General features: G+C 41.7%; 1 protein-coding gene across 3 annotated transcripts in view; it reads right to left on the bottom strand.

Annotated features, from left to right (window-relative positions):
* NPRL3 (NPR3 like, GATOR1 complex subunit) overlaps nt 1–14,157 on the bottom strand; it is a 66,900-nt gene extending 52,743 nt beyond the window's left edge. For 2 of the 3 annotated variants that reach the window (XM_018570780.1, XM_018570781.1), the window contains exons 1-4: nt 14,109–14,157; nt 9,866–10,005; nt 5,596–5,665; nt 1,832–1,870 (exon numbers count right to left, since the gene is read on the bottom strand). In XM_018570780.1, the coding sequence (XP_018426282.1) occupies nt 1,832–1,870; nt 5,596–5,665; nt 9,866–9,983 (227 nt within the window). In that variant the 5' untranslated portion in view covers nt 9,984–10,005; nt 14,109–14,157. The remainder of the gene's footprint in view (nt 1–1,831; nt 1,871–5,595; nt 5,666–9,865; nt 10,006–14,108) is intronic. The other variant, XM_018570782.1, reaches the window with a different exon arrangement.
* Nucleotides 14,158–15,240: the final 1,083 nt, after the last annotated feature.

Genomic DNA, 15,240 nt, shown 5'->3' with positions numbered 1-15,240 from the left:
GGCTTTTCCCCATAGTTCTCCTTAGGGTAAGGGGAGGACACAAACTAGCGTCCTCCCGTCACCCTAAGCTCAGTATACCGCGAGCTGCAGCTCGTGGTATACTGAGGCGCCACAGTATACCGCGAGCAACTGCTTGCGGTATACTGAGACGCCGCAGCTGAATCGGATCCCGAAAATTATGCCGGGATCCGCCCAGCTGCGTGACTGACAGCTGGCTCTGCCTATCTAGAGGCAGAGCCAGCTGTACCCGCCCCCTCCCACGTCCGTTCTGCCTGTCAGCGCTGGCGGACCGGAGCGGGGAATCCAGCCCCTCCCCTGTCACGGCAGAGAGCTGTGACAGGATGGAGAGGTGAGCGAACGCCGGTATGTGTTCGCTCACCTCCCAATCTACTGAGCCGACCTGTGACACTCTCATTGTCACAGGTCGGCAAGAACTATGAGGTGAGTGAAAAGCACTCACCTCATAGTTCTCCTTTAAAATTAGGACTCTGTATTAATGAGCGGCCTCTCATGAGGATCTCCCTGAATCAGTGCAAAATATGTTGTAAACCACACTAATATAAATGTATAAATTAGCCAAAAAGTACTAGACTGATTAAACATGCTTTGCAGTACCTAACTGTACCCCTATTCACTATAAATTGAATGTACTTTAGGAGTTATGGAATCTTTAAAAATTCTTGTTACTCAGATGTATTTGTCAGTTAACACTGCTTAGTAATGCTAAGCTAAATACATGACTAAATATTCACCTACCCTTTACAACTGTACTTTATGTACATATCTAATCAAAAATAATTGCTGTAATTGCCCTAGTTATATTTCATTGATATATTATGAATTGCATAATAATATTTAGCATTTTCACACAAACACAGGAGAACATACAAATTCATGTTGTCTTACGCTGACTACCATTTTGTCAAGTTCTTTTCGTATACATCTCATTTTTTCTATCTATGCATACACACATTTGAAAATGCTTACTTCAGTCAGTATGGGCCACGATTTAAAAAATTAAAAAAATAAAAGTATGGACGCATGTGCAACATATGGCTTCTGAGAGATAAAACTGAAAGGCGTTTATCTATGGGTTTGAGGGTGTTGCCTATATAATCACAGTTATCTCCATGCACCATGTAAAGAGCCTAAAACCCTTAGTAATTAAAACACTATATAGAATTACTGTTCGAAAAATAAAATAAACTTAGTATACCAAATGTTAGCATTGTAATGCACAAACTCTACACATGTATAAAAGAAATATCCAAAAAATGCTGCAAACACCCTGCTACTATCCAATAATTAAGAAAAGTTGATGTAGTCCAGTGTAAAATAATTATAAATTAAAATGATATTTCTTTAGCTGCCACTATCCAGTATTGATTTTCATCTGATTGACTGCTCATGAATTGACGATATGAACGATATGGAGGTGTATTCTGTGGTCCACAGTGCCATTGGTGTTGACACTAGAAATCTTGCTAAAGAAAAGCCATAGTGTTATTCTATTACACATGCTCATAATTTACTGTTACAGATTTAGGTTGCTTTATACAATATGATTTTAAAGCAATATTTCATTCTGAATTGTGTTACATTACATAAAGATTTCATTTCATATTTTTCTTGATCAGAATTAAGCAAAGATTTGTGCAAAGAAATGTTAGCATGGAGTTTGTAACAATTTAAAATGTTAATATTCGAGCAGGAGTTAGCGCTCTTTCCGTTGGAATAAGCGACATTAGAACAAGTAGGAAGAGGTAAAGACTCAATAAGGAGAGAGACATATTCTAAACAAAGCTACATTGTTTAGAATGTCTGGTCTTACCCTGCAACCATTTGCTCATCTGTTAGAGGACATGGCTCTCTGGAATAGGAACAGGAGCCACAAACAAAGAATAAACATAAAAAACAAAATAACACACCAAACATACCACAAAACGTTCTTGAAAAAACCTGATAAGATATGTAAAGTGGGAGATTCATTATACCTGCACTTTCTTATACCATCCAAGGCCCAGTCAGGTCAGACCATGATCTCATAACATCTGAGAAGGGCCACTTAACTCAAACAACAATCTGGTTTATGTGAAGGAGTTCCATTTTAAGAACATTTCCAGCACTTCTCCGCAGTTAATACTGTTAAAAGTGAGATTGTATAGTGCAGGAAGGTGATGTTTTCTCACAGACAACTGATCTTGACTAGGATATTTAGAAAACCCGTAATGGTCTATAGACTGCTATTCCTGACCTCTCCTGAGTCTGGCTGACAATAAAATCAGTTGCTTCATCACCTTCTAAATTACTTTCATGGAACATGTGCACATCAGGAGTTTTGACTTCATCCCGGATCTGCAATGTGTCAGGGAAGCCAGTTTATTTGAGCGCACCACAATGGACCAAAAAAAGCGCATGCAGCATATTCGGCAACGAACCTCAACCCATGATATTGTGCTCCAATGCAGGTGTGCTGGGAAGGTGTGTAACAATTTCATTCGGATTCAGTAGCACCAAGCACAGTAATGCACAGTGCACTCGTGTGAATGGGCCCTAAAACCTCCAAGATCTGAATGCTTGTTCTCAGTCAGTGGCTCAGAGAGAACTGAAGACCAAGACAGCTAGGCAACCGGCATTTCCATATGGGAATCTTCAAGCAGCTATATAAAAAGAATACTGCCATTTTTCCTATTTTTGCCAAGTATTATTCCCTCTTGCAGAAGTTTATTTTTCTTCAGAAAGTGGTGCAAAACATACCAGAAAGCAGTCAGTATTGGAAACTGGTTTCCAAGATTGAAACAAAGAAGGTTTGCAATTACAGAGATCCTTTATTTATAGCAGAAAACAAAAAAACCCCCACAAAAAACACTCAGCGGGTAGAATTTAAAACTTGTATAAACACAAACTATGTTAAAAACAGACATCATAATCTTGTAGCAACCCCATCAGAGTCTATGAGGTTTTTAAAATAACGTGCGTTATTTAGAAAGATTTACATTGTATTCTTTTTACAGTCTAAAAACGTTTTCTACTAAAAAAAAGGAATCTCTCGGAATACAAACTCACTTTGTTCTAATCTTGGAAACAATGTTAAAAGGTGTACTCCAGAGAGAAGCTGCCTGGATGGGAAGGGGGTTTAACACCGCGGATGTCAACTGTTTAATATTTGCACAGTACAAATAAATTGCCTACGCTGAAGTGTGCCCCATCTGTGGCTGCTGCAGCATTCAATTAAATTTCAGACTTTCATTCAGCCCACACTGTCCTGTCACTGCCGAACACTTGGTGCTGCAGTACGCCGATCACAGCGAGTCACTCCCTGTACCCCAGACAATAAATACTATCCTTGTTGCACTCCTTACAGAAAAGTCCCTTGTAGTTGGTGGTGCTCGCAGTGACTGCGGATAGCGCCGCAAATTTCAGCACAATAGTAGAAATGTCACCAGCACACCAGTCCTTTTAGGATAGCAAAAGCTTCATTTATTGAAGTTCTTTGTCATATGAACTATGACTACTAGGTTCATATGACAAACAACTTCAATAAATGACGTTTTTGCTATCCTAAAAAGGACTGGTGTGCTGGTGACATTTCTACTACTCCCTGTACCCCATCCCTCAATTCAGAAAAAGGCTCACATTTTGTTTAAATGAATGTAAGGTTCTGTGATTAGAGAAAGGGAGAACGTGGCGTTCATCTGCACTTCCTCTAATCACAGAATGCAAGGCCTTTTCTGAATGGAGGATAGGGTACAGCAAGTGGCTCACTATATCGAGTGTACTGCACTCAGAATTTGATATCTTGGAATTTGACATTCCGGCATCAACAGGAGCATGCAGGCTGAATGAAACAAAGAGTTAACCCCTTCGTGACGGGAGACGTACACTGTACGTCCCGTCACAAAGTGCCTATATGACTGGGCACATACACTGTACGAGACGAGTTATTTAAGGCTCTGTAGTGCCAATAACCGCTGATTCTCAGCGGTTACCAGTCATTAATGAATGTCTCAGTATTGAGGCATTCATTAATGAAATAGTTAATCTTTTGTAAAAGCTTCTTTATTTCATTAATGAAAAAATGAAGCTGTTACATACAAATACGGGATCGCTAAATTGCAATCCCATATTTGACAGCTGAAAATAGCAGAGAGGTAGCAGCTGACCTCTCTGCAATGCGTTTTGACAGCTCGATGTTTATAATACATTTCAGGCAAAGAGATACAATAGTACTAATATGTTGCGCTAGGTACAGTACTAAAATAATATAGTGACTGCTTGATTTAAACGGACAAAAAAAAAAAGTTTGTTTTTTTCTACAAAGTGTAAAAAATAAAAAAATAAAGTATAAAACAAAATTAGGAAAATAAAAATTATTTATAAATATATTTTTTTATACTATAATTATTATTAAAAAAATAATAAATCAAAACTTGTGAAAAAAGTGTTTTCTTCTAGTTTTTTTCCTCATTTTTTTTATATTTTATTCAAACTAAGTGAGGCGTTAGATACACATGTTTGAAATAATTATATAGCCCTATCTGTCCTCTAAAAAACTATATATAATATGTGTGGGTACATTTAGTAAGAAAGTACATTACTGCTGTAGAAGTATCACACAGCAAAAATTGTAAAAAAGTGTGTCAGTCATTTACGAACAGAAACTGAAAACTAGCTCAGACATGAAGGGGTTAATGAACATTGCAGAGACCAGGTAAACATCAACGGTAGTTTTTTTTTTGCTGTGTTTATTTTTGTCTGGAGTTCAGATTTAAAGATCGTCAAGCAGCCTCTGTATTTTCTCATTACAGGTTACTTTAAAAGACCTGTAAATGAATACACAGAACAATATTTTACACAACACAAGTGTAGCTGCGATGAACACCTATTTTAACTTCAGGTCCAAATCCAAATGACCAGCGCTATTACCAGATTCAGTTAACAGATGAAAGCACTGGTCATTGCTATGTTAGGGATCAGTATATCCGAGATCCTCTTAAAAGAGAACTATGGGCCAAACTTTTTTTGCCATAGTTCTCTTTAGGGTCACAGGAGGACATATACAAATGTCCTCCTGTGACCCAAAACTCAGTATTTAGCAGGCTATTGCCCGCTATATGCTGACAGCTCAGAGCCACGCTGCAGCCGGGATGGATCCCTACATTGTTGTTGGGATCCACCCCACTGCCTGATTGACAGCTGTCTCTGCCTCACTAGAGCAAGGGGCAGCTGTGCCTGCCCCCTTCCATCCCTCCAGTCAGTGCTGGAGGAACAGAAAGGGGAGGGGGAAATACTTGCGAGGGGGGAGGGGGCGGTGACTCACAATCACCGCTTTCGGCAGGGAAAAGATCAGGAGCTGAGTGATCGATAGTTCACTCTGATCATGACAGCTTTAGTGTCACAAGTTGGCTCTATGGAGATGAGTGTATTTCACTCTCCCCATAGTTCTCCTTTAAAACTTTTAAACATATCTTATTGTCCAAGATGCTTATAAGGATATTAGTAAATTGCGTTTCTTTTGTTTAAATAAATGGTTACTGAGAAAAGCTGTCCATAAAAGATTGTACTGCAATATTAAGTGATATGGAAATGCCATACTTTGAATCTCCATCTGGGTCTTCTGTATTTGCTCCAGTGTTATTTAAAGCATAACTGCTCCTTGGAATAACTGAGGAAAAAAATAAAATAAAAAGTGCATTAAAAAATTATATATATGCATATATATTTATACACACACAATATATATCTCAGATGAATTTGAAGTGGTGAGGAAACACATCTGGGGCTTATTTTAAAAGAAGTTGCAAAGTATTGCAGCTTTTGACTTTGGTGCTTTTTCCCAGTCATTTTTGTGCTTGTATATAAAATGTCATAAAATTATTTTTTTTGTGCACGGATACTGATTTTGGTGTGTTTTAACAATTGAATTGTGTATTTTTATCGGTTTAATATTAATTTGAGAAACATTTGCGCAATTATCGCAGGGCCTACAAATTTAGTATCACCATCTTTTTATTCTACCGGGCCTGCGCTTTCAGAAAATATATGGTTTGGGGGGTCTTTTACAAACGCTAGCAACGCAGCAGTTGAAAATCAAATCAATGGGAAAAAATTGCAGAAAATTCAAAAATGGCTTGGCCAGCTGATTTGAAAAATGTTCCGGAGGGCTTGGCAGCGAAAGGGTTAAAGGCAGTAGTAGTAAGAGAATTTGTAGCATCCCATTGCTGAAGACTTCTTCTAAACATGCTGGTTATTTGACTGCCACGCACTGATCCAAATCACTTCAACACTTTTTAGTGCCCTGACCTGAACCATGATTGCAAATCAATCCAGAATTTACTGTGACTTTCTGTTTCAGGTACTCAACTATGGCAACAAAGAGGCCACTATTATTCTGGAAAAGAGGACAAGAATGGTAAGCCCAATATGTCTCTTAGTACCTGTTTCCCTTAACATAGTCTAAAGCACGGGTGCCCATTATGAAGATCGTGATCTACCAGTAACTCTCAAAGCTGATGCTGGTAGATCACGAAGGATGTGAATGGAGGCCCCTTTATTCCATTTTGGTATATTTATTTAGCTGTGCACACATGATTACCTATTAGCCTGAATCTGCTGAGCCAAGCTCCCTGACACCTTTCTGGTGGATACTGGTGGTTGAAGTGCTATGTATTACATCAAAGACTATTAGTATACACAGCCTGTTACACTGCACTGTTTGCAAAATACATCAAGGTGAGCCAGGAGAGAGAGCGGGGAGAGACAGCCAGGAGAGAGAGGAGAGACAGCCAGGAGAGGGAGGAGAGACAGCCAGGAGAGGTAGGAGAGACAGCAAGGAGAGACAGCCAGGAGGGACAGCAAGGAGAGACAGCCAGGAGACAGAGCAAGGAGAGACAGCCGGGAGACAGAGCAAGGAGAGACAGCCGGGAGACAGAGCAAGGAGAGACAGCCGGGAGACAGAGCAAGGAGAGACAGCCGGGAGACAGAGCAAGGAGAGACAGCCAGGAGACAGAGCAAGGAGAGACAGCCAGGAGACAGAGCAAGGAGAGACAGCCGGGAGACAGAGCAAGGAGAGACAGCCGGGAGACAGAGCAAGGAGAGACAGCCGGGAGACAGAGCAAGGAGAGACAGCCGGGAGACAGAGCAAGGAGAGACAGCCGGGAGACAGAGCAAGGAGAGACAGCCGGGAGACAGAGCAAGGAGAGACAGCCGGGAGACAGAGCAAGGAGAGACAGCCGGGAGACAGAGCAAGGAGAGACAGCCGGGAGACAGAGCAAGGAGAGACAGCGGGAAGACAGAGCAAGGAGAGACAGCCGGGAGACAGAGCAAGGAGAGACAGCCAGGAGACAGAGCAAGGAGAGACAGCCAGGAGAGAGAGAACAAGGGAGATATTTTTTTCGTTGGTAGATCTCATGTAGCTCGTCATTTGAAAAGTAGATCTGGTCTAAAGTGTAATGTTAGAACCTCTACCATTTTTAATGCTACCTTATTGAGGAGACTTTTCCCCACTTTCTGTATCAATGTTGTCACCAGGACATGAAGTCTCCAACAGAGACACCGAAAGCAATAAAAGCACTTCTTTTCTGGAAAAAAAAAAATCCAAAACACTATGGAGCCACCGATCGTCTATATGTGAAACACCTGGTAACGGGTGTTTGCATTGGTCGGGTCTTTTCTGCCCGTGCGTGCCCGCTAGGGGGCGCACGAGCAGAAAAAAAATGCCGACTGGCGACGGCAACCCGCCAATGCAGCAGTGCCGTCCGTCCGTTTTTGTTTACAACGGGCGAACGGCAAGTGGTTAAAGTATGGCATCTCTTCCCCTCAAGTATGCTATCAGAGAAACTGTAAAATCCAGACTCCCACGTATGGGGAAAAAAGGCATACCCTTTATCCCATCCCACAATTCACTGCTTGGTGCCTGATCATCAGGCCTATACATTTTTTTTTTGTAGATAGCACAAGTATACTTTAAATAGAAGTACGAACGTGGAAGATTTTGTATATGCATAAACAAGAAGGACTAGCGCAGTACAGTGAAGTAGCGGTATAGTGCTTCTGCCTTGCACGGGGGGAGGTCCCTGGTTCGAATCCCACCCTGTTCACTATCTGCATCAGAGGCTGCAGCAGTGACATGCGCTGGCTATTTTTTTTTTTTAAACATGCAGAAATCTATTACAAAAGTGGAGATATTGCCAGTAACAACCAATTAACTTCCCGTTAATTTTATTCTGAAATTATTTATGACTGCCAGTAATGGCAAATGCTCCACTTTTGTTCTAACTACTGTGGTTTTTTTTTAAATCAAATACCCCCTCCCCCTGAAGTAGTGTGGAGTGGAGTGGATAAATCCCAGTGGGTGTGGTAGCCAACACAGATAAAGACAGCACCTAACTTTTTTTTTTTTATCTACTGTTATCATTGGAAACACATGCTACAGATGGAACCGACAGGCTCCTGAGCTGCATAAATTTGTATAGCCGTTTTTTTTTGTCAAAGTGGCAACATGAAAAGCATGATAGAATTTCCATACAAAAGGCCAAAGCAACCTATGAGGCTGCTATAGGACCCAGGAGTAGGAGAAACAGGGCAAATTATCCTTATTTACTTTTTCCTCAGTTCAGTCCCTTTCCACTATGAAACAAAGCAACCCAACCCAATACTTTTGGCCTGATTTCCTGTCCCAACAGAACTCCAACCGGCAGCAGAACAGAATAAAGTTGTCTATATACTGCTGAAATGTCAGCAATCCTGCTCAACTGAACCTTGTCAAAAGTTGTTAAAAAACTCTTGTCCAAACAGTGACTGTAGCCAATGTTCGGGTATTCTGACAGTGGTACACCTGCCGCTGTCTGAATACAATGGCCTGGCGGGCGGATTTTCCTCCATCCACGGTAAACAGCATTGATGGGGGAAACAAAAGTTTTTTTTCTCATTCAGCCTGTGAAGCGTAGCTGAACTGAAACAAATGTAAAAGAACCTTTACTTTTTTTGACCACTAACCCAAAGGAGGCATTTTCACTGAGCATAACCGAGGTAAAAAAGGAATTTCCATTTAGTGCAAATGCAAAAGGGGCATTCCCATTGACCACTATACATGTGTTACTTCCATTGACCTCAACAGAAAAGGGTCATTTTACAGACCACCGATGTAAGGAAGGACATTTTTGGTAAAGATGTAAAACCCGAGTGTGTGTACCAATTTGGCAGGTAAATTTGTAGTTGCGTCCCAGTCAGTCACAGCTCCACGCAGGTATACTCTCTCCTTTCCTTTCTCACAGACAGGGGATGGGTGGGCACAACTGGTTTTGGCTCTAGAAAGACAGAGCCAGCTGTCAATCGGGCAGCCGAGTGGATCCTGACAATATTGTTGAGATGCTTCTTTGCTGCAGCACGGTTCTGCATAGCGGACAATAGCCTGCTATATGCTTTCTTTGGGTCACAGGAGTACATTAGACGATCTACTCCCAACCCCTTAAAAGAGAAGTAAACCTTGGTTTTTGATTTTACTCTTTACGGGGTTGGGAAAATAATTTAACACTGCTGGGGGTGCTTACAATAGTCAGCTTTTCAGCATATAATTTAAACCTCTTTTCTAAAAGGAAATAAAATCTATTGATGTTACTGCTTTAAACTTTTAGCTGGGATTTAGTTTGTTCATCACTGCTTTAAAGTCAATCTAAAACTACCCTGTCAGCAAGATGACAAAGGTGTTTTGCCCGGCTTCCTGATACCAGAAGTTCCGGTATCAGGAGCATTTGGGGGGAGTAGTAGTACTCGCCCACATGCTCGGTATCGGCATATCCCTAATTATATGACATCATGAAGAAGAAAAGAAATACTGATCAAAGCACTTTCATAGAACACTTACTTGTCTGCGTGGATTGACCTTCTATACTTCTTTGGAAAGGATATCGAAATAGCAGCTTATTCCCTCTACTTCCTGAACTCACCAGAATAACACTTATAGGGCTGGTGTTTTCACCCATCTTTGGAAATTGCAAGAGTAACCTGCAAGAGAGTCAAAAACTAAATATACAAGAGTGAAGACTAAAAAAAAGCATGCATTATACAGTTGTGCTCAAATGTTTGCATACCCTGGCAGAAAACGTGACATTTTGGCATTGCTATATCTCTCCAAACTGCCACACAAAACTGAGGTCCACAAAAATCCAACTTCATTGTTGTAAACTCCATGCAAAGTTCAAAATACAAGGTAAACACCACCATAGTATCTCTCCCACTCCAACGCGTTTCACTACCTTAATGCTTAATCAGAGAGGTGAAGTTCCTTATTCTTCCAAGTGCTTATAACTGCTGAGTACCGCCCCCATCTCACATGTGACGCCTAAGTAGCTAGCCTCTGGATGTAACCAACTTAGCTGGAAATACATTCCTGATACTATATAGGTGAAAACTAGAAGACAGCATCACGCCCCTTCAATAGAAAGGATCACCGCCCATCTCACAGGTAATGGCTAAGTAGTTAACCCCTCAAAGTAACTAGCTTATTGGGAAATAAATGTAATAAAAACTACAAACTACTGCTGTATGCTCTATTTATTGGACCAGAACGCAGGCAAAGTTTTCCCACGCGTCCGATCGCGCTGCGGGTGTGGGGGGGGACGTGGCTGCGGTGCCATTGACTTCAATGCACCACCACGCCCCCTCCTGCCCCAGAACGAAGGGGCGAAGCTACAGCCATGGAACGCACTGCAATTGGTGTGAACAAACGCTGATACAACAGAAAACTATGAATAATAAATAATAGAAGATAAGGAATTGGACAAACAATTATGAGTGAAAGCATTTTAGATTTACAAGCTGCATGAATATAAACGCTAAATATTAGATTGAATGTTAAATATTAAGTACTTGGGGGTGGAGCTGTAGATTATATGATATTTGTCAAGAAATTAACCACATCCCGTGCAAAATAATTAGAGGATTAATATATAGACTTTATGTAGACTGTAAACCCTACACATGTGTATACATAAGATGATATTATACTATTTGGGCACTCGACCCACCAATAGGAACAATATAATCAATTTATTCATAGAAATGTGTTACGTCCCATTCAAAATGGAGCCCTTTGACAAGAGGGTAGCTGTGTCGCCTCCCCTAAGGAGTGAAGCCACTCTCTCTATGATCTGGACTCTCAAGCTAGCAATGTTGCCCTGATTGTTGTTCGCAAAAATGTCTAGCTGCATTAGTTCATTTATTGGTTTGGATATTTGATAGTTGATCTCTCATTCTATCACATAACCTCCTCTTAGTTTTCCCTACATATTGTTTGTGGCATGTTACACGCGAAATAACATATACCAAACCCATAGTTTTGCAGTTCAATAATTGCTTAATTTCATATGAGATTCCATTTGCATGCGATACAATTCTCTGGGCATCTCCTAGGCCAGTGGTGGCGAACCTCGGCACTCCAGCTGTTTTGGAGCTACAAGTCCCATGAGGCATTGCAAGGCTCTGACAGCCACAGGCAGGACTCCCAGAGGCAGATGCATGTTGGGATTTGTAGTTTTGGCACCGCTGGAGTGCCAAGGTTCGCCACCACTGTCCTAGGCCATGGCAGCTTGAGCAACAAGGTGAGTTACACCTAAACATACCTACTGACCTTAGCCAGTCTGGCATTGCTAGTGAAGATATGACTGATCATGCCAAAAAAACGGTATTTTCTTTAAGGATGGTGATCATATGAAGCCATTTATTATCACAGTTGTCTGGCTCCTTTTTAACCACTTGCTGCCTGGAGCAATTTCTTACATTTGCACACACATGCTGAAATCTGAATTATTGGCTAGAAAACAGCTTCAGACCCCCAAACAATGATATATGTTCTGAAAGCAGAGGCCCTGTAGAATAAAAAGATGCTAGTTGCCATTTTTTATGTCGCACCATATTTGCACAAATGTTTATCAAACAACTATTTTTAGGATAAAATACACAAATGAAATTTAGTGCACAGAAACAGAATATAATACCCAATTTCTTGGTAAAACATAAAACTCGGGGTCACGCCAGGTAAATAGACACCAAACATGTCAAGCCTTAAAATTACGTGCGTCCGTGAAACCGCAAATAACTACAATAGCCAAAATTTCCCACAGGCGACGCTTTAAATGCTTTTATGGCTCATCAGTGTAGTGTTAACAGTGATTGATGGTCCAAGAATTATTGCTCTCACTCTGATGCTCACAATGGTATGTAACGTGTGCTGCAATTTTTGCTTTTGCACGTAGGCGCATCCGACGCGTGTTTGTGTTGTATGTGCGTGCACGTGGGGGGCGAGGACTTAACAGTTTTTTTTTTACATTTTTCTTCACCAGCTTCTTCTTGTGGCTCTGGGAGCCAGAGAATGTGCACAGTGACACCAGAAGTGATGTAATGCACGTCACTTCCAGGTCCAGTGATTGGAGGAGAGGTCAGCAGCTGGAAGCCTGCTGATCTCCCTCCGATCCATCATCAGGAGAGACCCACTACGCCAGTCCCGGGCTCACATGGGGGACAGCAGTGCCTGCAAAGTTGACGGCATCGGCGGGCAGCTACACATCGCCACACCGCACAAGCGATCCGGCACCTGTACAGACACCGGATTGCTTGCAATTATGTCACCAGCCTTGCAGGCCAGCGTCCTGCAAGCATCCACTGTCAGCCAGCTATTACCAAGCGTAGGTTGGCGAATGGTCTGTGTGCAGACCACAGGCCCGGGCAGGGACAGACAAAGGACCAGATACAGTCCGCAAGCCATAAAATGCCCAGGGTTGCTCCAGACTGATTTGATTTACTGGTAATTTTAGAGAAAATTACAGATTATGCACAAGTCTAAGGTGGCCACACACTGTTCAAATGTCGGTTGAGTCATACTTACCTGGCCAAAAGTTTAATCGGGTTTTTATTTAACAAGCCAGTCCAAAGCTTCTCTTTTAAACAGTGACTGCAGCTGATCAGCTACAGTCACTGTTAGAGTATTCTGACATCAGAACGCCTGTCTGGCGAGTTGGATTCCCCCATCTACGCGGTGTATCAGTGCTGCTTGGATCTTAGAAGGAGGATGTAGATATCCTGAACTGTCTTCATGGACAGTAGCCTTGTGATGTTGCAAGTGCACTATTAGGGCTACAACCTCCTTAAAGAAGTACTCTTCCAAATATTTAGATCCAGCAGTGTCACACGCCAGCTCCATAGATTGAGAGCTGAGGGATCACGAATATTGTAAGCAGTAGCCCACTAGATGCTGACTTTGGGTCACAGGAATACATTAGTAAATACTCCTGCGACCCAAACCCCACAAAAAAAGAGGTTTGGCTGTAGTTCTCTTTTAAAGAGAAACTGAAGCCAAATTTTTTTTCAGGTTTTGAATATCGTATGGGAGGGGGATTTCACTTCATTTCCTGTCTGACAGCCACAACAGGAAGAAAATTAAATCCCTGGGGTTCAGCAGAGTCACCAGAACTAGTGTCCCCACTGGAAGATTTCCCATCTATTTCCGTTCTGGTGACAGCCCAAAATTTGGGGTTTACTTTCAATGATAATCATCAGGATGAATAGAGAAGGTGAATCTCCCTAATGGGGACACCTGACAGGGGTTCTAATCGCTCTCAGCTCCATCCAAAAATAAATAAATAGATTTAGGCTTCAGTTGCAGTTTAATCTCCATATAACCTCCACTGCTTTATGACCTACTAACCCCAACCATTGAGGGCCACTTTATGCATGTTTTCATGCATTGAGCACTTGTTTCCATTGATCATTAAGTAATGGGCACTTTGCTGGAAACCACATCAAAAGTGGCACAAGGAGGATCTTTATTCAACACATCACAAACACACAGAATTGCCCGTTGCTTACACTTCTGGGTATAATGCATACTCACATGAGATATGTCACCTGCTACAAATAAAACTCCAATTCACTCCCCCCATCCCAAATACATCACCTTTCCCGGGCGCCACAGTGTTTTATTATTATTGTATTGTCCGTATGGCACTCGTAATATGAGTTAGGAATCATTGATGTAATGATTGATGTAAACACCACAACGCACACATTGCGTGAGATCTTTCATTACAGAAACATTTCTACGAGCCTCGTACCTTCTATTATGTGGCCATTGCAGTGCAGTGTATGAACATTTTATATGGCCGAACGAGCAGTGCAATGCAATACAATACTGAAAACAACGTCCAACTTCCTCCTGGTTCTAAAATCCTGTATACAAGGGAAGACCACCCGTCCTGCGTGCGCGCCCCCGTCAACTCAGTACACACTGCGCATGTGCACTTTACTTTCAGCGCGGTCCTGAACTCCAGACAGGCTGGTCACATGACACAGACCAGGTGACCTTACACATGAGCCCAGGAAATCTGTAGTAATTGCAACTCCTGTGCTTTGTGCAATATAGGCATTCATTATTTCTGCACAAGAATACGTTCAGCATATTATTGAGAAAAGAAAATCGTTGCTTTTCCTTTACTTACTGCAGCACAGATGAAGCTGGTTAACAAAATATATGTAAAACGTGTTTACACCATTCATTGTCACTCCATTTTGCTGATTTTGTGTGCTTACATGATGAAAGATTGTTTAAAAAAAGTAAAATTTGCTTGGGGAATTTTTCAAAAGGCAATTTTCTACATAGTGATGAGCCAAAAGTGCCTGGGTTTGATTTGCTCCGCTAACCAAATCAGTATTCTGGGTTTGGCAAATGTCCAAGCAAACCGAAACTCAGGGCCTTTGGTGTCCTATCAGCCAATGATGCAGGTGGCCACACAAACGGTTTATTGGTGCACCCGCCTGTGTCCTAGCAAACAATGATGCTTTGCTTATCTCACAGTGTTATTGGTTGCTAGGACACAGAGGGCGGTTCAGCGGTCAAACAAATTGTTCACCCATTTATTGAATGGTGAACAGCCTGGGTTTGGGTCTAATGTATGGTCAACCTGAACCCAAAGCTCATCCCTACTCTACACATTGAAATTATTTTAAAGTAAGTGTATTTCAACTTTTGCAAATAGAGCGTGGTGAATTAAAGGTCTGGTGGAGCCAGGGCCCTGGGGAGAAACTGCTTTGCTTTTACTAACGTCAAACTCTAAATGTCCTGCAGTCTGTAAACAACCTGTTCTGGAACTGAACACAACAACATAATTGAGTGACTGTACCCACACTATATGTCTGAGGAAGTGACCTGGTGGCACAAAACTTATCCTTGGTGTTTTATTCAATACA

The sequence above is a fragment of the Nanorana parkeri genome, unplaced genomic scaffold (genome assembly GCF_000935625.1).
Source record: "Nanorana parkeri isolate BGI_ZX_2015 unplaced genomic scaffold, ASM93562v1 scaffold1596, whole genome shotgun sequence".
NCBI classification, from domain to species: domain Eukaryota; kingdom Metazoa; phylum Chordata; class Amphibia; order Anura; family Dicroglossidae; genus Nanorana; species Nanorana parkeri.
This window is presented reverse-complemented; position numbering and strand designations above follow the sequence as displayed.